General features: G+C 42.2%; 1 protein-coding gene across 1 annotated transcript in view; it reads right to left on the bottom strand.

Moving 5' to 3' along the window:
* The window catches only part of GRID2 (glutamate ionotropic receptor delta type subunit 2), a 561,587-nt gene that overhangs the window by 57,458 nt on the left and 479,815 nt on the right, over window positions 1-24,314 (bottom strand). The window contains exons 12-13 of the mRNA XM_088529596.1: window positions 17,953-18,091; window positions 9,196-9,391 (exon numbers count right to left, since the gene is read on the bottom strand). Coding sequence (XP_088385722.1) covers window positions 9,196-9,391; window positions 17,953-18,091 — 335 coding nt within the window. The remainder of the gene's footprint in view (window positions 1-9,195; window positions 9,392-17,952; window positions 18,092-24,314) is intronic.

The raw sequence follows: 24,314 nt of genomic DNA, 5'->3' as shown, positions 1-24,314 counted from the left end.
ATGCAAGTAGAATTTGGGTTCTGCAAATTGAAGAAGTCCAACAATATGGAGCTTTGCTAGAAATTAATTCAACTGTCTCTACTTAGAGGACTTCGCACAATGTCAAAAAGCAGCCAGGAACTCAACTCAGTCCCCCATCTCTCAGACCGTGTGTCTTAGGGCTAGACCTTAGAGATAGCTCTGAAAATACAACCTGTATTTACATTTAAATGTATATAGACTTTTAAGAGGATAAACATGGCTTATATCAACACAAACACCACTTCAGCGTTGCACGAATAAGATTTTGGGTTCACCATTTCTACTTGAAGAACCAGACTTTTCTGTGCTTTGTTTCTCTAGATGATGAAATAAACCACACGGGATTTTTTACCTCCTGTGTTGAGACTACAATGACTTTAAAGATAATCTGATTTGTTTAAAGCTTCCAAAACTTACATACTTCATACTCACAGATGTTAGTTACTAGAAAGGTCAAACTTGCCAAGTATTCCATTGCTGTTTTTTTGGTTTCCAATTTCATTTTTCTGCACCATCCTCATTATTTCACTAGTATTTCATTGCCTACTGTCTATGAATAAATTGATTTATTTAATTGCATTAGACTAAAAAAATTGCTCCTGGGAGAGCTGCAGGTTCTCTTTGAACTCTCCTCTTTAGCGTTTCTATTGTTTACAGTTCCAAGGATATTAGAATTAAAAAATTCTGAATGCTTTCATGAGGGATTATTAAACGCCTTACAGTGCAGACTTCCTGCTATGGATCTACTCTCTGAAATTGCATTTGCCTGTCTATAGAATAGATTTTTCTTTTTTGGTTTGGTAACAAGTTATTTAGCAGAAATTATATAAACCTATCAAAGTGATGAATGAATTATAGCTATAGCAGCTCCTCAAATGTGAAACGAGATCTCTGTTACTTATTATTCTTCTCTTCATATTTTAGTCTTGCAGTCTCTTAGTTCAAACTACACTTTAGAGCTTTAATATATAGCACACTTTCATACACCCCTTTCTCATTACTTCTATTCATGTGCTTTTTTCTGTCACATACATCCTTTAAACAACTCGACACTGAATTTCATCATTTGCATTAAATGCAAATGATGAATGCATTTGAATTAAGCGTATTAAAATATGTTCATAAATTGAAATGATAGCAGGAAACATTTAAGTGAGAAAGTGAACACACCACTTCTGAAACGAGGTTTGTGCCGCTCCTGTCCCCATCTATGGACCACTTGACAGGTTCTGCATTTCCCCTGATGGATATGTGACGTGTCCGCAGGGCAGCCCCCCATGCTGGGAGCCTGGAACTGGCTTCAAAGGGACAGCCAGAGCTTTGGGAAGCTTCGCTCGGTCGCCAACGGAGATGCACAGAATCCATCGCACGCATCGACAGTGAGACAGCACAAGCAGGAGAGACAGCAAACGAGACGTGCGGCCGCGTGTAGAGAGGGGAAGGGAGGAAAGAGGAAACACGGAGCAAGAAGGGATTGAGAGCTGAGGAGAAGCTGGAGCAGCTGCCATCAAAACAGAAGGAATGGGGGTTCAAAAGGTAGAGAAATGAAAAAGTAGGAGGAAAGGACGACAAACTGAGAAACCAAAATGAGAGAAAAAGTGTCTGGATCTGTGCAGAAGTCTGTGTAGTCCCAAGACACCCTCAGTGTGGTGATGTCTGTGGTGGAAAGGAACATGGGGCACAGAGATTGTTCAGCCAGATCTATCATAGGTGCCTGCACTTCCTCCACGGAGAGCTTTGGAAAAGGGAAATAGCACAGATCTGGGCACAGAAGCAGACGTGTGGCTTGGTAGGCTGCTCAAATTCAAATTTGACACCACAGCAGGAGCAAGCTCCTTCACACAGCAAGGTCTGAAGGAGAGCTGGCCCGCTATGACTGCGCTCCCCTGCCATTTCTGAGCCCAGCACGAGCCTCTCCTGCCACCTCCTCTGCTCTGCGCCTGCTGAACCGAGGGGAGAACATCATTTTTCTCAGGTTTTGAACAAGAAGCTATTAAGCAGCAAGCTTTGCCTCTGGGATACCCACGAGATCTCCTTTTTGGCGCTCTTTGCTCAAGTCTATATTTTACTCATGAGGTGGTTCTTAACAGCACCCATGAGAATTGTTTCCCTCTTCCAGACTTTATTTCTCATGAGCTAATGCATCCTAAACGTGCTCATGGTGTACTACACACTCTGAAACCTCTTGGTGCTCTCGAGTAACACAACAGCTCTGCTCTGTTACACCCAAGTGTGCCCAAATCAAGATTCTAGTTTGCAGAGGAAGGTTCAGCATCCTTTGCAGTTCATAGCACCCTTTCTAACAGGTGACTCCCTAATGCTGAGACTCTCTGGCTGAGAAAACATCAGTAACAAATAACGTCAGCAATAACATTTCCTTTGTTTTCCTGACATATTTATGTTCACTTTTTACAACCACCACTGATGGCAAATGTGCTCTCTTCTTAAATTAATTCCTAATTGCCCGCTTCCTTACTCTCTGCTCTCTTCCAAAACTTCCCATCCTCTAAAACTCCCAAGGAGGGAGCTTCAAAATTTCTAGAATTAATCATGTGCTAATGCAAAGGAAAGCAGTGCTCTCGCTGTCCCCTTACTCAGGGATTTAAGGCCTCTCATGCATAAAGCACAGGGCTGCGGTGCTCAGACGTGACACAACCACAGTGACAAACGGGGCTGTGCGCTATTTGGGCAGCCACAGAAAAAGGCACAAGGGAATATAAAGAGGATAAACTAAAACCCATTTTTTCCCTCTCTGCAAGTAGAAACTGAAGGTTATTTAACAGAGAATTAATCCTACTTTTTGCGCGTGCATGACTGCTGCTGCACATTAAATGCCCGGCGGTGACATCTAGCAGCCTCTTTCGGCAGCTACCTCCTACCACCAGGAAGGAGATGAACTCCATGTATTTCTCTCATGGGGCCGTCCTAAACAGTCCTTTTCCAAACAATCAGGTCCCAAATGAAATCTCCACCTACAAAAGAACTGATACTCTTTTCTGGGTAGTCGGTCATGTCAAAAAAATCACCGAGTTAAGGCAAGAAACACTTAGCTTTGTACTTGGCCATCAGGGTGAACAGTCAGTAGCCCTCTTGTCTCACAGTCATTCCTTGAAAGACTGTCAGCCATCCTTCTTTCCCTAGCCAAAGGGTCTCAATTCAGTTCTCTTCAGAATATAATTCTTCGGAACTCAAGCAAAACTAGGTCCTTAGGATACACTTGGTTATTTCTTAATTACTGCCTCATACTTTCTTTGTTACAGAATGTGATCCTACTGTGATACATACGGTACAAAATAAAGACTGACAGCAACTCTGGGCTACAGCTACTGGAGGTATTCACACCATTTATCAGCCAGGGAGAAAAACGGGTTTGCACCTAGGGCCTGTGAATCACTCTCCTGAGAAGGAAACGACCTGCCTGCAATATCTAGGAATGATACTTGGGCACCTAAATTAGCTGCCTCAAGTTACATGTGGTGGTAAGGTTGTACCAGCCACGCTGGTTTAAGAATATAAGCAAAAAAAGGTTTTAAGGGAGAATATATTTAAATAGACCAAGGGATACACCTGGCAGGGGGGGCGGAAAAAAAGTCCCTCACAGCTAAGCTTACAGGGCAAGAAAACAAGCAAAATCTACAGGGTTAGAAAAAATACCTGTGAGCTTAATGCAATTATGTTAATCAATTCATTCAAGAGAAAAATGCAGTTGGCACCAGCAAAGCTGGAAATAATGATAGCAATAACAAGGACCAATGGCTCAATAAGACTTTTTTTGGTCTCACGCTGTTATGAATTTATGAGCTCCCAAGCTCCAGTTTTTAAGTTATACTATAGCTCTCCTTTGGGGATGAAGGCTGAAAGGTGAGAGAGAGGGAGGTTATTTTTGAGCAATACTCTTCCTCTGCTAATGTGCTAATGGTGTATGTAACGGGTGTATTTGTGAACTTTGTTCATCTTGGGACACAGTATGAGTTTGGTTTCACCCACGTAATGTGGTATTTAGCGTACTGGTATGAACTCCTCTCTCTTCTCTTATTGGTCATTTATGAAATAAGCCCCATGAAGAGAAAGAACATAAAGCAACACTAAAGCTGTGCTGCTCAGCTGATGGGTACTGCTCTTACTGCACCAGAGAGCTGCTTGTCAAGGTTTATGTCAGTGCAATGGCACAGGAGCGTGGTAAGCAGTTTGAAGACGATAAAATGACGCTCCAGATAGAAGAGTGACTAGGGAAAACAAAGATGTTTGCTTGAAAAAAACAGAGAGTTGACATAGGAAGCTTCCAGTAATGATTTTCAGTTTGGAAACGGGAAAACTACAGGCAGAGTTAGAATAAACCATGAAGGGCCTCGACACTCAAGATAACTATTTCTGAGGCAATAAGAAATACAGGCACTGGGAGAACACAAACAGAACAGTGACTTGGCCATACCCAAGAGAGATAAAAGACTGCTTTTTTTTTTAATTGCATTTTACAGGCTGAGAAAATAACACTTTTGTAATCAAGGCAACAAAAATGCAGTAAAGCGATAAGCTGTAAGTTGTACGGCTACATAATTGACACATTACAGAGGATAAATTGGCAAGTTTTAGACACTCTGTGGATGTGAAGATTAAGATAAAAGGTCAGCTACTGATGACATGATGACAACAAGTTAAAAGCTTAAGCATTAGAAAGCAACAAGAAAGAAAAAGAAAGCAAAACTGGGTGGAAAATCAGGAGCTCTGCTAGGGTAGGTTTTAGCAATGCAAGGAGATAAGTTTGGAGCAAATTGTCTGCATGAAGTTGCTAGTGAAATTTATGCTTGGGCTCCAGAATATTCGAAGATAAGGTAGGGGTGGAGAATACTCTTAGGATGGCCTAATAAACTGTAAGAGGAGATGATGAAAATTCTCCAAAATTCTGGGGAGATAAGAGGAAGAGCAAGCCAAGGCTCTTGTCCGGGAGGGTAGAGGATGGCAGGGTACCACAGCAAGACATCAGCCAGTGACACCCGAGACTGCTGGCAGGGATATGTGGACGGGGACTTGAATTAAATCCTTAGCAACTTGGATGGTCTTTCAATGGAGAGAAAAATCAGACAGAATTTCCAGAAAACTTCAGAGATGGGAGGAGTATGGCAACGGTTAGCTTGAATTTTGGGAATATGAGACAGCAGGAAAACAGTTTTACATTTGACTTTAAAAGCTATTCATAGAACCTTATTTACAGTCTGCTAACTGTCACATATTAATTACTGCATATCCAAAACACACCAATCCCCTGAGCCATCCCAGATAACCACTAGCCTTTTCACAACGCCAGAAAGTAACACACCACCCTATGTCTATGTCTACGTCTTCTCTTTGGGATGCCGAATTTTTGCACTGCTCCAAGTTTGCTTAAGCCCTAGATATGGGGGAAAAGATATAAAGGATTATAGAAAAATATCTTTCTTCAGGCTGGTGATTTTTAGGCTCATGCAAGTGGAAGACGATTTGTGATAAACTATTAGAAATATGCTTTTCCATGGGGTGTATGCTCTCTGCTCTGCAAATTGACATGTTGACAAGGTAGGAGACACTAAACATGCCAGCACTGGTGGATTAGGCATCGCTCCTGCCACTGGCAGCAATGCACTGGCATATCTGGCTCAGATTTTACGTCAAGAATTGCTTACCAGAAAAGGAAGTTCTATCACAAACAAGACACAGCTAGAACACATGCAATAATCCAAAGAGAGCGCGGCAGATGTGTTTGCTACCCTCAGGCTCTTGTCAGCCCCGAGCCATGGACAGCTTGCAAAATAGACAAATTGTACCTTCAGCTGCAGGGCTGGACACGTCGAGGCCTTGAGGGCGCTCCTGGAGCGAGGGCAGGACGGCTGATCCAAGGAACACGGCCACCAGAGGCGGGGGAAGCAGGGTGCCAAAGTCTGCGCTTTCCATTCCCTTCCTCACAGCTGCATGGGGTAGCTGTGCGCCAAGACCCACAATATCCCCAGATGGCTGAAAGCCTTTGGACGCCTGCAGTGCTGCTCTAGTGCCTTGGTTATCTCTTGTTTTCAGCGCCTTTTTACTGGCCCTTGCCTCTGTCAGGAATGCCCATCACAGAGATCTACAAACTTACATATACTAACCAAGCATTTCTGTGGTGAGATTGGTGTATCTGCCACCAGCATGGCAATTACAATGGCAAATTTGGGAGTAAATCAGGATAACGACCTGATTCAGGAGTCTTGTTGCTCAGAAAGAGAAATCTTCATGCCACTGCTGCTGTTGAAAACAAATTAATAACAACTGTGTCCAGCTATTGATAATTTGTGTTAGCACAGACCTGCGAGTCGCTATTATCTCTTCCTTCCCAGACAAATCACCTTAACAAAGCACTGTTACGGACCATTCACAGGTAGCTTGAACATTATTATTGTTATTGCAGTATCCCCAAGAAGATAAAAGATCTATTCACAATGGCTAGAGAAAAGGAACGGGCTCAGCAACTGCTAGCATGTTCCAGTGACTATGAGGGGAAGATCACGTGAAAGGAAAACCAGAATCTGAAGGCCAAATTTCTTTCGACACTGTGTGCAAGTAAAAGAGGGAATACTCATGCTCTGGAACTCAGAGACTAAGACACTTTTCTTCCTTTGCTCCCCCCAGGGGCATTATTTCACTTGACAGTCATGAACAAGCTTCCAACTGGCTAAATAGTTTGTACATGGAGTTAAATATACAGAGGTTTGAGATGCAGTACGAATCTGCCTATGTGGCTGGTGAGAGGTATTTGCCACTTTGTACAGCTGACAAAAACGCAGATGCCGTAGGCCACGGTACGGGGTTCCGAGGAACAAGGTGGGCAGGCCAGGGCATTAGGCACTAATACACTCTCTAGGGAAGGAGGAGTAGACAAGGGCACAAGGGAAGTGCTTCATTATATTTTAAATGGGAACACTTCCAAGGATTGGAAAGCCTGTGGTGCTTGTAAAGGATTAAGTAGGGCAATGTGCTTTTTAAGAAGACATAAAGAGCTATGAAATGTGATATGTTTAAGCCTAAATGATTTTTCTTGGAGTCCTCAATGAATGTTTAAGCAAGCATGACTTAGGCCTCCACAAATCCCCTCTGAATAAATAACTACCATGAAAACAGAGATCCTTTAAACTGTATAAGATGCATATTTCATAACCTATAAAAAAAAACCCAAAAAACAATTTAAGATACATGGAACATTAAGAAACAATAAAGAAAAAAAAAAGTGAATATTCTGCAGAATAACCCAAACATATATAGACTGTATACAAACACCTCCCCATCCATTTTGCTTCGGCAAGGCAACAGGACAAACAACTGAAAGCTCCCATTCCTTCAGTTCAGATTTATTGTCGTCCTTGTGTTGCCTTTTGAGAAAGGGGACAATAAGCAGCAGAAAATACCTAAGCTGCCTGCACTGTTCCAGTTGTTTCCCATTTGAGGTATCTGAAGCTCCACTATCTCCTCAGGGCAAATCTACCCAGCTGCTCTCTAACCAGACCCGAGGCTGTACGTTGCATTCATATGCATGGGAGAGGAACACACACACACGGTGACACGTATGCCCCTGATTTATGAGGGGCAGAACAGGAGTGATAAAATGTTATAACCAAGAAATGTAAAAAGGCTTTGGTTTTCTTCTGTAATGCAAAAAAAAAAAGGACAGAAATGGTGCAAAAGTATGCGCACTACAATCAGCCCCATCTCTGTGCTATTACAAAATTGGAAGCTATCTGACTTGCTTGTGCTCTGAAACGTGGTTCTTTGATGCTACCATTTGCAACTGGCTATTCCTGGAAAGTAAGGGTACGGGAAATTAAAGAACCCAAACAGTGCTGGTTTGATAGCTTTGCAGACAGCAACTGCCCTGTTTCCAGGAATTAGAAATCAAAAGCTGTAATCTGGAATTACCCGCCATCATGATGCACTGGTTGCTTTTTTTCCAGCTCAGTGCCATTAGTCAACACACAACTGTGTTTGATGTGTCCTGGTTTTGATTCTCTTGAAACCCTTAATATAACTTCGGATGGCAAGCCAGGAGGTTTGGGGGTTTGTTTTTAAGGAAGAAACACAGCTTTATCAGCCTCATACAAACTGAACTGAAGTATATTTTCTCAAAGAAGCAATCTCCTCCGGCCAATAAATCTTCTGACTGTCTCTTTTTCCTGCTCTTTCAGCCTTTTTTTTTCCTAAATTTGTTTCACAAGTCCAGTTCCCTGGGACCTCTCATGCCTTTTTCCATGCTGCTTAGTCTTTCAGATGGGAAAGTATGATCTCAGTTAGACTTCACTATCCGTCCCTCTGTATAAAGGTGACTTTACAACTAAGTTTTAGGCAAACAAATATAAAATTTCATGTATATTTGTTCTAATTTATTCTAATTAATCTTCACATTTCAAAGCCTAAACCCAAGTCTACAAAGTAGTAGCTTTATGGAGATTTGGATTTAAAACTCAGTGTGAAGACAGAGTGTCAGAGATCAAGTTTGTGCTTAGTCGCTCTTTAACCAATATTCAGTCTCATTCTGAACCCTGCCATGGACTGCTGGTTCTTCTACAGAAATTGTGGCTGTCAATCAGAAGCACGGGAGGGAAACACCACGCTCACAAGCATAGCGGCAAAGTTGACTACTGCTCTTAATTCATGTTCCCTGCGTTAAACTCACTGCCTGTGACTTTTTTTTTTTCTCCCTGAACAAGGCCATCTTTTTTTTTCCTGTCTGCTTTTCTCAAAGCAAATATGACTCAGAGCTACACGTGAAAGCCAAGCTTTTTGGTGTCAGAAGGCTACAAAAACAAGTTAATCAGTGTCTTGTATTCAAACTACTTTAAGCTTTGCATGGTTCATTGGTCTTCTGGAAACCCTATTCCTATTTTACATCCTGACAAATGCCTTCATCTCTCAAACCCATAAATCCTTTCCAGAGCAAATACTGTAGGTGTTTACATTTCAAAATGCGGTGGAAAACAAGCTCCCTAGCTCCGAAGTCCCGTCCTCAGTGCTGACGCAATGGACTTCTCATTAACCTTGCAGAAACTGATGCTAAGCACAGGCATCATCCAGGTGCAAATGCATCTCTACTACTTAAAAGCAATAAATTAAGCAAATGTGGCAGTGCAATAGAGCATCCTGAAGGGGAAGGAACAGGTGAGGCATTACCAGTACCTTTTGGATGCCCGCGGTGGATTCCAAGACGTTATTCTCGGAGCCGTTGCTTCTGTTAATCATGCGCCACATTTGGGAATACATGCTGTCCCTCTCAAAAGGATTCATGCCTTTCACCCGCACGTGCTCGTAGACGGCCGAGTCCAGGACGGTGCCGTAAGGAATATCCGTCTGCCTGGAGAGGTCCTGGAGAGACCTTAATTGTTGGTGAAGAAAAGAGACAGAGGAGACTTGAAGCCACGGTTTCAAGAGGAAGGAGCTGCAGGCAGGCAAGGGGCAACACGGGGGAAGACAGCTGTCCAGCCTTTCTCTTTTGCTGCTTGGTCTTCATTTTCTTAAAAAAACAATGTGAGGCTGGAAAAATGTTTTTATGGTTTAAGCCACAAAGAGGAACACGAAGTGAAACATCAAGTGAAAGGGAGGGGCAGGGAAACGGAAGATGGATGGAGAGAGCAACAGGAGGAATAACACTGTCAAACACCAAGAGCTCTACGGACTGTTTCAGACCCTCCAAACACACGCAGGGAATTACACTGAACGCCAATAAAAACCCAGCCCCTGGCAGTGAGGATGACCTTGTGGCTCCCCGTTTACACGGCAAGCAGCAGCTCTTTGGTGCATGACATCCATCACGCACCAGGCTTCATTCAGAAAGAGGAAGACTCCTGTTAGGTTTTTGTGAACTGATGGTTCATGTTAATGTGTCCAATAAATTTGCTTTGTTTCATACATTATCTAGTATTATTCGCTCTCTATAAACTACAACCAACTAGTTCAGAAGTTTCCAAGCACCCCAAATATGGCTTTACTAATACTTCTTTGGCCTTAGAAAAGTATATTAGAATCCCTTAAAGCATCTAGTCCTTTTGGCCTTTATTTTCATATACCACAGTATTGCTGTCCCATACCTATATTTCTTCAGTAGCATTCATTACAGTTTCAAAATAGCTACTGCAGTATCTCTAGTGCCTAAGATCCATCTGTCCCAGCTTTTCTGGCACAAATTAGTTCTGTATAAACTGCACACATCTAATGGACAGCACATCAAGGGGCTGAGTACGGTCTTAAAGTAGACAATAGCAAACTGCAAAAGCCCACTGCAGCCACAAAAAAACCCCCCGAAAGCAAAAACAAATGTATGAAACTCAACAAATTCCACACTGCATTTTTGAAACACGTAAATAAAGAGGCTAGTGCAAACGGCCCCAGAGAAGGCAAAAATACAGTTCTTAGATGTTGCAAGGGTGAGACTTAAGAAAACAGTAATCAAACCTGAAAGGACGCGTGCGCCACTGAACACAACAGGAAGCAGGGAAAGAAAGAAGGAATCGATACAGCTCAGTGGCAAGGGTTTAGAGGTTAGCTGAGTCAAAAAGAAATCCTTTGAAATTCAGACATATGGGCTTAGAAGAACACTGAGCAAGAGCTAAATTCTAAGCAGATAATATATAGGAAATATCAAGAGGAATAAAATTAATTTTAAAGAGCAAATACCTATTTTTTTAAAGAAATCTTCCTTTTCTCCAATAAGATGATATTCTTCTTCAAGAACATAAACAGCAGGGAAGCTACAGAGAATCAGTGCATATACAGGATCATCAAAGGTGAGCTGCCAGATGAAGCTTGAGCTGAAACCAAATCTACTGGTCTTGTATCTGAGAACTCACTGAGACTTACCCTTTTCTAGAAAGAAAAATGTGAAACTCTACAAGCTTAGGGCACCACAAGAATAAATGCTGTACCCAATCTGTAAACTAAAAAATAGAAAGTTATCAAGTTCAGATAGAAACTGTAAGTTCTAAAAGAAAAAAACATGAAAGGGCTGAGCTGTTAGCAAAAATAAGAAATCTCATTACAGTCACTGCATGAAATATTTCTTAAAGATACTAGTGTTGATCAGGGAAACTGCAGAAGAAAACAGCTAAGATGTTATCCTCCTGTTTTATAAACTGTAACAAGGACTGACATAATTTTTAAGATCAATCCTGAAGATTAGGCACCCTCACAAGATTTCATCAGGAAAAACGATTTAATCACTTGTTACACTTTGAAATGGCCAAAAAAAACCCTATGCTTTTCAGAAGGTCTTCACCAAAAATACACAGGAGCTGGAAGAAGGGACAGGCTGCAAAGGGAGACTTTAGAAACCTTAACGGTGCAAGCCAGGATGGCATCAACGAGGCCCAAGCTCAGCTAGAGTGGATGTTCTCCAACCATGCCAAGGGTTACAGGAAGGGCTTCTGCAGAATTAAAAGGCTGAGCAAGGAAAGTGCTGACCTATCAGGTGAATTGGTGCCAACAGATGCAGCTGAGGTACTCAAAATCTTCTTTGCACCTGTCTTCACCAGCAAGTACTCAAGGCCTCTGTGATTAGAGGCAGGATTCAGAGGAGTGATGAGCATCTAGCAGTGGGTAAGGGGTGAGAGAGGGACTGCCCAAGACAACTTGAATCACAGAAGTCTACAGAATTTGATGGGCTGCATCCAAGAGGGCTGACAGCTGGACAACATCCTTGCAAGGTTGCTTGCTATCATCCTTGAAAGGTGAAAAAGGTTGGAGCAGATCTTCGATTAGTGGAGAAGAGCAAATATAATGGCTGTCTGAAAACGACCGAAAGAACGATCCAGGGAACTACAGGCTGATCGTGATGCCTTTGCTTCCATTTCTGGAAAAAAAATCATGGAGAGCAAGTCCTGGACGTCTCCAGGCACATGAAAGAAGTGGTGGCACATAGATCCAGCAAGGGTAACTCATGCCTGACCAACCTGATGGCCTGCTATGATAAAATGTCTGGGTTTGCGGACAAGGCTGGAGTGACGGTTGTCATCTGCCTTGACTTTCCCAAGGCTTTTGATGCTTGCCCCACAATATTTTTGTATCTATTTTAGGACATTATGGTCTGCTGGAGTGAAAAATTAGTTGGGCAAAAACGGGGATGGATAACTGGGTTGAGAGAGTAGCAGTAAATGTGTTGTACCCTGCCCATAGCCCAATAATAAGGACAAGAGGGGTCTTTCTTGGGACATACCCTGTGTAACACCTTGGTCAATATCCCAGAACACTCTTGTCGAGGTTGCAGATGGTCCCAAGTTGACATGCTCAAGGGCAGGGCTGCCATTCAGACAGGTCTAGAGAGGCCCAAGGAGAGGTCGAGAGGAGCACTGTGGAAGTCTATACGGACAAAAGCCAAGCCTTTCCTTCCTGGGAAAGGAAAACGCCCCTGCAACCATACAGCCCAAGGACGGCGAAGCCCCCCTGCAGAGGGGCTCATGTCCTGGTAAGGATTTTCACTCTGTCTCACTTTCAGGCACAGTATTGTACAGAAGTAGCTGTGCTGCTGCCACTTTAATGGTCTATATATCTGTCAACAGCATGGCTGATGAAAGGCACTAGACAAACACCAGATAGTACATTCCCCCCTCCCATGTCGCTGCTGCTGCCGTGATAAACTCCTCTATCTCCCGGCAGTCCTCAGGAGAGCAACCAAGGCAGCCCCAGGAGGCGGCTCGTAACGCCCTGCACCTGCCGTGCTATTCGCCAGACACACGCGGAGAGAGCATGGCAAAAGTCATCACCGAGTCCCCCCTTCCCAACGACAACACCCAGCAGAGCTGTAACCAGCAGTTTGCCAGGCCCCCTGCAGCCGTGTCATTTCTAACACAGCAGGCAGGTTTTGTCTGGGCAGGTGCTTGGCCGCTTTTGGACAGGAAACCCCAGGTTTGGTTCACCTGGCTCTCCTGCACCGAGCAGGAAAGCGGCTGGCGCGTGTGCACACCGATGCCCACGACTTCAAGATTCAGCAATGGAAAAGAGCTCTCACAGCACCGACTTCATCCCCTTGCAAAAACCAAAACATGCCACACCATATATACGATCTGCCTCTGAAACTGGTTTTACAGCTTGCATCTCTGCGGGCTTCTAGAGTGACATTCACAACCTAGCAGCCAAGATAGAGGAAAACAAAGCAAAAATGACAACCCTTGACAGAGCAAATAAAATTATGAAACCACTGAGGTTCCTTTCCAGAAGACAGAGTTTTTATCACCGCTTTGCCTGCAGCCTAGTCTCCAAGTTACACATATTTTTTTTTGTCCCATGTACCTTTATTCCTGGATTCAACAACTCATTCTCTGTTCAAACAAATACGTTTAGTGGAGACATAAATCACCAGCCTCACTGCATCATCCTGGCTCACCGTAGAGCTGCCAGATTAGATCTCAAAATGACAAACGAGTATTTTGTCAAGTTGCTGAATTCATGCAAGGTTATTCTTTCATACTCAAGTCCAGATACTATCAGCCACAGTGGATAGTAACTTAATTTTGGGGTAGTTTTAGTGATCTCAGTACAAACAGCTGTGAAGCAAAGCAAACATCTAGCATGACTAAGGGTATTATAATCCAACCATTTTAGAGATTTCTCTATTCAAATGTTCCAAATTAGAAGCAATAAGTTAATAATGCTTGAAAAATCGAAATTGGAAATATAAAGAAGCAATAAAATTAAAAAAAAATGCTATAAAATGAAACGTGCTTAATTCAACTTCTACATAGAGAAATTCTACTTACAGGGAATGATACTAAAAGGGACTATGCAGTAAAATGAACAAGTTACAGTTCAGTTTAGCTTTGGTTATCACTCACAAAGCATTGTGGAAAAAAACATTGTGTGTGGTCTGTATAATATGTTTTTTTTCTCATTGTAATTATTAGGATAATACCAGCATTATCCTATATAACATTAGCAACATTGTAGGTCTATTTCTGAAGAAGAATCAACTAATTTGAGGACAGATTATTACAATTACATGTATTTTTCAGCATTTGTTGAGCATGTTTACTGCTCTGTACCTTAGCTGGGTAGCAGTTGTCTGGCTGCTTTCATTTTCTGGCTTGGTACAAATTGAGGCAGTAAACAGAAGGGTTCTTTTGTAATTAAAAAAAAAACCCTCTCTTTTAGGCTTAAATAAAAAATCCTAGGCTAAGTTTGGCAAATGTTTCTTTCCTCAAATTATACTTTCTCCTATCAACTCAAATCCCAAATTTGGGACTGGTAATACATGGTTTATGTATGCCCACCAATGTGGTTAAAAGCCACACAGAAAATACATTAAAAAGGCCAGTTCCACAAAGGAATAACTAAATCCCTGTTTAGGTGATTAAATCCCATTGATGTCACAGAGCTAAGCATGAAAATACCTTCGTAGACCTGGGTTATAGATTCATTTGGCTACCTGTGTTACTGGGTTTGTCTGCTGCATATAACTGCAAGAAAGTAGCCACTAAATATTAGGAGGAAACAACTGATCTGATTGCTTTCACTGAAGCCTTGATTTATGACTAATTCAGATAAAGCTTTCCTATGCATTTTCCCTTTTTCTGGGACATTAAGGATTAATTCAGAAGCAGGCTTAGGAAGCAGAGCACAGTAAACCAGGAGATTTGACTGCTGGCAGTGGCAGCTGTGTCAGAAACTAATAATATTGCCTGCTTGTTAGATTAAAGATGTGCACGAGCCACACGACAGGAAAGGTTAAAGAATACTCTGTTTCTCAGAGCAAGGAAATATCTCCTCCAATTACTGCTAAAGAAATGGTGTGTAACCCCCTTGCAGAAAAGAGGTAAGCAGTCATATCGAGCTGGGTAAAGCCCTGGGGACATCTCAGCTTCATGTGAATCACGAAGGTTTAGGAGAAAAAAGCTGCAAGAACAACAAGTGGCCAAAGCAAGCATGACCCAAGGCAGCTTTACCACTACGTGCTCGTTACTTGGGAGCACAGACCTCACCTACCAGAGAGGAGGCCCTGCTTGCACCTTGGAGAACGTCCTGTCTATTGGTTATTCCACAGAAGGCTTGCAAGACACAGGCTCTCCCTCGCAACACCCGCAATCGAAAACCTTCATCAGGTGTCTACATTTTTATAAGTTTATCTGGGTTAGATTTGGTCTTGAAGCCATCCAAGATTTGCCAACTCCTATGACAAATCCTACATTTTTCCTTTTTTTTCCACTCTCTCGATGCAATTTTCCCACAAAACTCCCTTGTGAGAAAGTAACAACATCCTCACTTTATCCATTAAACCAGTGCACCTAACTCTGAGAAAAACCAGCTTTCCTGCCTTGGTAAAACACAGTAATGATCACAGTGGCTGAGCAAGGAAAATCCCAGCATCAGCATCTGCAACAAACAGCCTGAGACCCCCAGGTTTCTTGGGCTTTTACCAGAAAAGTCCCTCTTGATCACCATCCATCCGTGTTGCATTTGAGCCAGTCATCTAAGGATTTAAGGAAAGATTTAAGTTATGCTTTGCTGTCTTCGCCTGCTGCACTACCCTGGTGCTGGAAACGCCGACTGTCTTGATTTAAATGTCATCTGCATCTGGGTCAAGTGTGAATAAAAGATGCATCGAGGAACGAGCGGGTGCCTCGCACTCCTCGAGCTTGGGATGCTGCCCAACGAAGGGTCATTTTAGGGGGGAAAGGAGACAAAACTCATTGTGACCCCTCTCCTTCCTCTGGCTCATTTAAAATGTCAACATATCCAACTCAGATTAATCAGTGAAGCCGAGAACCATCCACATCCAATGCAAGGCACCCAGCAGAGCTCTACATTGAGACTACCTAGGGACAGGGAATGTTGCACGCGCTCTTCCAAGTGCGTTTTCTAACACGACTCTGCGCACTCGTCCTCTCACACTGGGCTTTTGGATACTGTGAGGCTGTGACTCAGATGACAGTTCTGACCATTACGCCGCTATCCAAAGGGAACCAGAAGGAGCTCTGAAATCAAACTGGCTACGCGGGCAAAAGCTGAAAGCTTTTGCTTTGAAAGCAGTAGTGAACCCGAGTGTTTCTTAGACACGAAATACATCGTGGGCTGGCTGAATCCTCCTCTCTTTTGTAAAAGATATCACTAGGACAGTACCTTCAACAGCACACGCTACCTGGTGCTAGCTAGAAATCTAAAATGAAATCCTATTAACCGTTTTTATGTCTGTGCAAACCCACTGACTTCTCTCTCATTTATCTGCCTTCTCCGAAGCTGGCTGGATATCACAACAAGCAGAAGCTGCTGTATTCTCTTTAAATACCTAAATCCATTTCCATTCTGGTCTTCAAAGCTCCCTAAGGTACAATCTGATCTGTTTTTTTTTTTTCTCTTTAAAAAAAAAGAGAATCAGCTTTTTTCTTTATTGCTTATTTGTATTTCCCACTTTGCAGTAACTCAGCACAGTAAACAAACAGCCTCTCCATTATGTGCTGGTTTGAGTTCCAATCTTGGCAGTTTTGTAAACTAAAGTTTTACACTCCCAGCACAGTTAGGATAACTTCATTCCCTAATGGATACTTAGCACATCTAATTACTCTATTTTTGAGCTACGAACACTGCTGAAAAATGTCTCTGTTCTTTCATTTCAGGAGCTTTCCAGCTGCAACGTTTTCTCCTGAATAAAACATTTTCAGTGAATTCGCCCATAAATAATACAGCACAAAGGCCAATGTGGTCCCAACTGTACATAATAACCTCGCGATTCCACTGAGGGCTTTCTGGTGGCAACATAATAAACTGCAAGGAAAAGCTAAAGATGTCTTAAATTATGGCTTGGGCAATTTTATTCTTTCTTTATATATCATGAGCAAATCTGGACACTTTTCAGTCATTTGAGCACTTTTCTGGATGACTTCAAAACCAGAAAGGGCCTAATTTCAAAGTAGGATGCAATAACACACTGGATATCTGTAAGGCGAAGCTGGATGACGGAATATATAGGCACAAGTTGATCATTATTTATTTTGCATGCACAAATGCTCATGTTGTTTCCTCACGCTCCTTGGTCAACCCTAAGGCTTATTAAACTTTTAAAAAATAAATAAAAACCTCCAAATCAATGCAGACCAACACTGACACAGAATTTCATTTTACTCCCCTACCCAAGGTGAAGTGATTATACCTGGGACAGGCAAGTCAAACAGTTCAGCTGGTTCACAAGACCCCTACAGCACTCCATGATCTCCAAGCCTGTTATTCTGATCTTAAAGGAAAACAGTAACTCCGTTTAGCTGGTGATGCAACTGGGACAGGCCAATTATTTTATTTTATTTGGTGATTTTAGCCTGTTTTACACGTGCCTGTCTCAAGGTGTGCAGCCCTCAGGTGGACGACAGTGCCAGAAAGTAAAAATAACCACTAGACACACTTCATTTTCAACTGGACTAAGTAAGGACTGGTACTATAGACATAAGCACTTGTCCTCAGGACACCACCTCCTTTCTCCCTCACCTGAGGAACAAGAAAAAGTACAGAAAACTCTTTATAGACCTTGGCTAACTACTGCTTTACTCCAATTGCGGGGGCCACTGGGGAGGTGGGAGAGACGGTGACTAGAAACCAAATGACAGCAGCAATGGTAGGAGACCTTGGGAACACTCTTAGGGCATATAGCAATGAAAACACTTTGAAAGAAGAATTGGAAGATCGGACAGAAAAAGTTAACCATAAAAGAAGCAGAGGACAAGGACAATATGTTAGGGAGACATGGAGCAAAAGAAGAAATAGATGGAAGGAAGAGAACAGGAACATCGGGTAATGTGGTGAAGGAACAGTTCTGACTGATCCCAAAGACACTGTATCTCCAGGAGACTCGGAGTCTGTGGTTTATCATTACTTTGTTAGTTTAAGTTTGCATTTATACATTAAGGCCCTCCCACATGCGTTCAAGCAAACTCGTTTCTCTCAACCCATTCTTTATCAACTTACTGGATGGAGTTCTCTATGCGCGTGATGGTGAGGAAAGCCGCCAGGTTGGCCGTGTAGGACGAGATAACGATCAAAGCAAAAAGCCACCAGGCCCCCATCATCAGCCGGGTCGCCAGCGTTGTGTACGGCACTTCTCCTCCTGTGGAAAAGAAGGAAAACCAGAGCTTTCATTTGGCAGAAGGAATCTAGATCTTCACTACTCATGCCCTGCTCAGAGGAACTTGGCTCTACGGTTAGCAGGGTATAACCTCAGTAAACTGGAGAGGACTTCACGCCACAGGAGGCCTGCATCACCAGCTTTCACTGTTTCATCTCTTCTGCTATACTGTCTTTAATTGCAATTCACCTGCCAGTCGCCTTCAGCAATGGAAATCAACCTCAAGATCTCCAAACAGAAAGGGCAAATGTAATTCTTATTATATCCTTTCCTTAAAGATTTTATCTATCAACTTTAATTATTTTTTTCTTGTATTCTTAAGAAAAAGGTTCCCTTCCACCCCCTCTCTCTCAAGCAAAATTCAATAATTTTTTGCAGTTCTGTAGACAGGTGGGTGTAATAATCACATGTACAACTTGCTGGAAGTAAATCTGGATACGCAAAAAAACGCATGTGCTGAAGAACGTAAAATGACTCTGTATTCCCACTATGGCTCACTTAAACTCAGCTGTCACGTAAACAAAACATTAGCAGCTCCTAAACGCACCTATGCTACTGTGTCCCCAAAGAGAAGCTGAGGTGCTAGTGTGAGCATGCCACGTGTCCCAGAGCTCCCTTTGGCAAGCCAGAAAAAGCATCGCATTTTATTCAAATAGCTGCCCCCAAAACACAGTAGGCTGCAGTTTTAAAGTCTTTCCTCCCTCCATTCTACCAACTTCAGTCAAAAACACACACACCATGGATTCTTAGATGAAGAAAAACTCTGTTTCCAAAATCCTTGTTTTGTCCTTAGTACCGGTTTGTCAAAGCAACAAGTAACCCAGGGGGATAGGGAGACGCAGCACGCAATCACAGTCCAATGTGCAAGACGTCCATCTTCTCCCCTTTCCCCCATACTCAGCCTTGGGAAAAGTGGTCATTATTTTGAGGGAGGTTTCTCAGATGCAAAATCACAGGTCTCGCTCAATTCAGAAACCACTGGTCTGAGAAGGGCATTTGCAGAAGCAAAAGCAGTTTGTTACATATTCAATATGTAATGTATTGAATATGCACCACCTATATGTATATATAGGTGTGTGTATGCATATACCACCTATAAATATTTAGTGCTTTTTTTCACGTATTTAATGGGAACACACATTGCAATTGTTCCCATGCTAAGTATAAATAAAAGCGTCTTCAGTTATAAATGCAAACTATCTAGACCATAATACCCACATACGAGGGAACAGCTTACTATTTTGTTCAATGTCTGCCCTAGGTAAACAAAGTGTTGGGAGCTCTACACTATGATACACTGAACAAATTCAAAGCTCTCATTCTCCTACATTAGTGCAGAGCTGTGTTCTATGTAAAATAATTTTAAGTGAATGCATTTATATTTTGGAATATAGATATTTTGATCTTCTGACTTTTAGGAATCTTTCAGGAATTAAAAGACGAAAACTGTATTAGATCTGCATAGTCAGAAATAAATTCCTTTCTATTTCCAAGGCACTCGGTAATTATCTGAAATAAGAATCTACTGATCACACCAGGAGATATTATTTCAGTATTGGGTTTTTGAAGATGAATGTGAACTTCCACATCCAAAGATTTCGTTTGCTGTCCAGTGTAATTTCACAATTACTTTTAATAGGATACATTCATCTTAAAACAATTTTTGCAATGTCTTTGGAGTCTTCTATCTGGAAATGAATTTTCATCACATGAAAAGAGCAGACAGCTTTATCAAATCAACCGTGCGTCCTTCTAGCTTCCAGGTGCCAACCCTGCAGATAATCTCTGTCTTCAATGGAAATGTTGGGGACAGCAGAGGGGAAGCCGACAGCCTCTCTTCGTTTTTCAGCTTCATGAATCAAGTGGCATACTCCCAGGGTTTTTTACTGAAGTGAAATCATGGAGAGAAAGGACCACTGAACACACACCGACCTTGTGGGCACAGCGCAAGCTCTGAATCAAGGACGATGCCAACAAGCGTCCACAGAAGCCATCACACACGCTTGGAGCCACATCACTCTCCTACTGCCCAAGGAGGGTCATCTCCTCACACATCTCCAACTACCCCCACCATTCACTGCTTCCTTTTCTATACTAAGCCCCACGTTAACAACAAACCTTCGTGCAACTATGAACGGGTTCATATCAAGGGGTCTCCAGTTCACCTAGCTAACTGAAGAAGTCTTACACTTTTTACATCTCATAGCATCAGTATGCCAATAAATGATGCTGGAGGACACAGCATGCAAACCACAAACATGAAAAATACATTCCAAAGTAATTCAGAACTCCTGGTCCCTCTCAGCAGCCCTCCCTTGCACTGATGCTTCTTAAAAGAGTCTTTCTCAAGCAACTGCATGGGCCTATGATTTTTGAGCAGCACAGGCAGCCCACTCCACCTCTCCCAAAGAAAGGTTTAAAAATCAGAGGAGACATCCTTCTGCCATAATATCATTTCTTTGGCATCTATTAGGGGACTTAATGCCATACAGTCTTGTTCTATTGTACTGTTTGCTAAGACACTTCACTTACCATGACAGCTCACCTTAGGAAACCTCTTCATTTCCTTCCCCTGATTTTGTTTCTAGAGATAAAACTTCCCAGAGTTTTCTTTCCTGTCCAAACGCGTGTGTTTTCTCAGTGCAGAAGAGCACCGAGTGGCTCAGGAGAACAGCAGCCATCGGCTTCCCATTAGAGCTGCAGATCCAACAGTTGCTGTTGCCAGGTAGGAAGCAGCGCGCAGAACGGACACGCATGCACGTAAACCTCTCTGCTTTGAGGAAGCATTTCCAAGGAGTAGTGGCCTTTCGCTTATACGGACTTTGTACGGATCATGTTTGTACGGATCACAGTGTTTTCCAAGACATCTTGGGCCACACTTAAGAGATACGGCCATGCTCACACTCACAGAGGGTGAGAGGAGGGTGCCACGAAAAGCGCACGTGCCTGGTATTGTGTCTCACATCTGCCATGAAGCAAATGGAAACTGAGGACCCTCAGCGGTCCTGAAGCTGTTTTACATTAGTAGGAGATGGGCCTGGGGTGCATTATCCTTGAGACCTGGTGCTACACGGGAACACGGGCATAAGGGAGCACAAACCCCCTCTGCTCATCAAGCACCTACGTTCCGCCCACAGCTCCCACTATAACTCAGCCAATTCTTTTAATGCATACTAAAATTCACCTAAACATCTGCCTAGAAATTTTCAGACCACACATTTAGGAAGGAAAAGGCATTTTCTAAAATAAACTATGCCTAGAAAATAAACTTGTAAAAAGAAATTTTGAAAACTTTCTTTAAGTGCTGAATAACCTTAAAAATGACAGTGAAAGCAATTACTTACAGTCCTCTCACTTTCATTTAATGCAGCTCCCCTTCATTAATCCTGGCCCAGTTGAAAGCTGACTTATTCCAACAGGTATACTTAGACTGAAACTTCTTATGAATTTATGTTTATTTCCTTCCCTTTTCCCTGCAGGGGCTTCAAGATAAGTATCATCAGAAAAAAAAAATAGTCTTGATAACTCAGACAATATGATGTGCAATTATGACAGATTTAAATATCAGGAAAAACACCTTAAAAGATAAAATGTGAACTTACACAATTCAAGTACTTTTTTCTAATACCTTTTAAGCCATTCTCCCTTTTTAGCGGCAAGTTTAAAGGTTTCTTTGAGTTAAAAATATAATGAGCCAAGATAATATGCAAGAAGAAGAAACAAAATCACGAGAAAAATTACCAAAACAAGGAAAATGAAGATAAAAGCCTGATTCAGAACTATGAAAGTTTGTCAGGAACAAAGTCCCTGCCAACATAAAGAAATGGGGAAACATTTCTTGCAGAAGCTTCAATTGCAGCTGGCATTTCTAAGACCTGGCCTAGTAGCAACGGTCTTGCTGAAAGTGATGCAAGTTTGGTCATTAGTCACTCAGACAGTAAGTGTGCGAGATAACATCTCTATCTGATTTGATATTGATTTAACATCTTCACTGGGAATGTGCAATATTTACAAATTAAATTCATTTGTTCAACAGCTCCAGAAAACCTTTGTTTTGTGCTATCATTAAAGCCAAAAGCTTGGCAGCATAGAGACCAGGATGTGAAAACTTGGAATTGATCTGTACCTAAATTAGCTCCACTGTTTCAACTACTAAGCTGGTTTAGGTAGCTCTGCATGACCTGGCATTGTGCTCGATAGACATTTTTACGTGGGTCAATCATTCATTTCCAACCCACATTTTCCTTCGAGTTTAAAAAATAATAACAGATGTGTTTCAAAATAATAATAGATGTGTTTCAAAGATTAATTATTGAAATGTACTTTGTAAGCAACCACACACGAACTCAAAGAGAAGGCATGAAACATCATTAATCTATATCCGGGATGTGAAAACTCTATTAAATACTATTCTTTTTTTTTTTTTTTTTTTCTGGAAAAGATGTACTGGGAACTGCTGCAGCTTCTCCCTACATGGTTAGAGACAGCAGGAAGAGGCAGTTGTGCCTCCAGCCCTTCCTACAAGGGCACTACAAGGATAATGTCCTGCAATGTCTATTTGTGATAACCACAGCAGCATGTGAAATCCCCAAGACTGGGTTCCTATTACAGACACAACTCGGTTTGTCCCCTGGGCTCACCCTAAACGCTTCACAACAGGTCTCCCCTCAAGAACCAGCTGCAGTTGTCAACCACTCCATCAAACATCGGTCATTTTAACAGACATGGTCGCTGCTAGAGGTCTGCATTGGGCTGAATTTCTAGGTTTTGGTCAGATTTTTTTTTTTTTTTAGATGAGAATCACCAACGAATTAATATGTTTTGCTGAGAAACTCTAACACTGTCTCACTACGAAGCAGCGATCTTAATTTCATGCAGAGTAGGCAGGTAAAGAAATAAGAGGGCGGGTTATCTGGGGACAGACTTGGGTTGTGCTTTTTCTCACAGATATTCTGCCCACATCTGGTGAATTATCGGCCTTTGGAAGAAAAAAAACTCCAAAAGAACACAAAGGACTGGGAGTTGGCTGCAGTTTAGCCTTTAGCTGGTTAGAGCAGTCACATCAATTATGCTGTGCATCTGCAATTTCCACTTGCGCAAACATAAAGTACAGGGTTCTGCTGCAAACAGTTTAGATCAATGTTTGTCTTACGCTTTCTTTGTGAAAGGGACATTTAATAGAGAGTGGGTGTGAGGGGAGTAGTTTGTTTTAACAAAGAGGAAAAGGCATTTTATATTTTAGCTATTTTTTGCCACGTGAAACAATACCTCAGGTTTGACTGATCTCTGTTATCTTTATGAAACTCTACCTAAGCACAGCTCTTCAAAGGCAGAATCTTTCAGGGCATTAGCTATCGCTATTGTTCTGTTAAAAACTTCTCTGATAATGTAAAATCTTTCCTGTTTTCAATTGGAAATGTAAAATTCAGAATAGGACCAAAAAAAAAAAAAAAAAAAAAACACTTTACAAAGAAGCCTTCACCTATTCCTACCAGCTGTGAAATAAATGCAGCCTGAAAGCTGCTGGAAAGATCTCTCATTGAGAATTCTTCTTGCGGTCTTTCCATTTTCCAGCCATGTTTTCCCATCCTTGAAGTGCCCCCGGTGCATTAATTTCCCTAGCAGCGAAGGTGGATTGCCGTAAGCGGAGCGCGCTGCCCGCAGCGGGCTCGCCAGCTCTGCTGCTCCTTGAGCCGGTGGTGCCGTCCAAGCCAGCTTGGAAAGCAGCAGCTGAGTTCCCTGGCCTTACAAATATTGGCAGATTGCAGGGGATTGCGACTAAGCAAGAAGCTGAGCACGAGGCAGGACCAGCATTTTATAAGGTCTGGGCAAGTTCAAGAGCCAAACGCTGCTTTTATTCACCACACCACCTGTTTCTCCCCTTGTGTTCTTTTCTTCGTGTGTAAGCCACTTAAAAAAGGATATTTGAAATATTCTACATGTCAAAGTATATTGTTGCTATATTTTCTCCAATTTTACACAAAAATAATGTAGCTAATACAGATTTATGAAAATGTTGTCATTACCAAGCCTTAAGTTTAGATATACCAGCAACATTGTGAACTCTACGCATTCATCTTCCTAACATACAAGATGATATGGAATATGTTTTCATGTGTAAACTCTGTCAGCAATGCAGCTCAACACAGTTTATATCTGGCCCGTGCTTTCTGCTGAACACAAATCCTTTATATGCCACCAGACA

Source organism: Tinamus guttatus, unplaced genomic scaffold, assembly GCF_059628265.1.
Source record: "Tinamus guttatus ecotype Peru unplaced genomic scaffold, ASM5962826v1 Tinamus_guttatus_pri_ptg000028l, whole genome shotgun sequence".
NCBI lineage: Eukaryota > Metazoa > Chordata > Aves > Tinamiformes > Tinamidae > Tinamus > Tinamus guttatus.
This window is presented reverse-complemented; position numbering and strand designations above follow the sequence as displayed.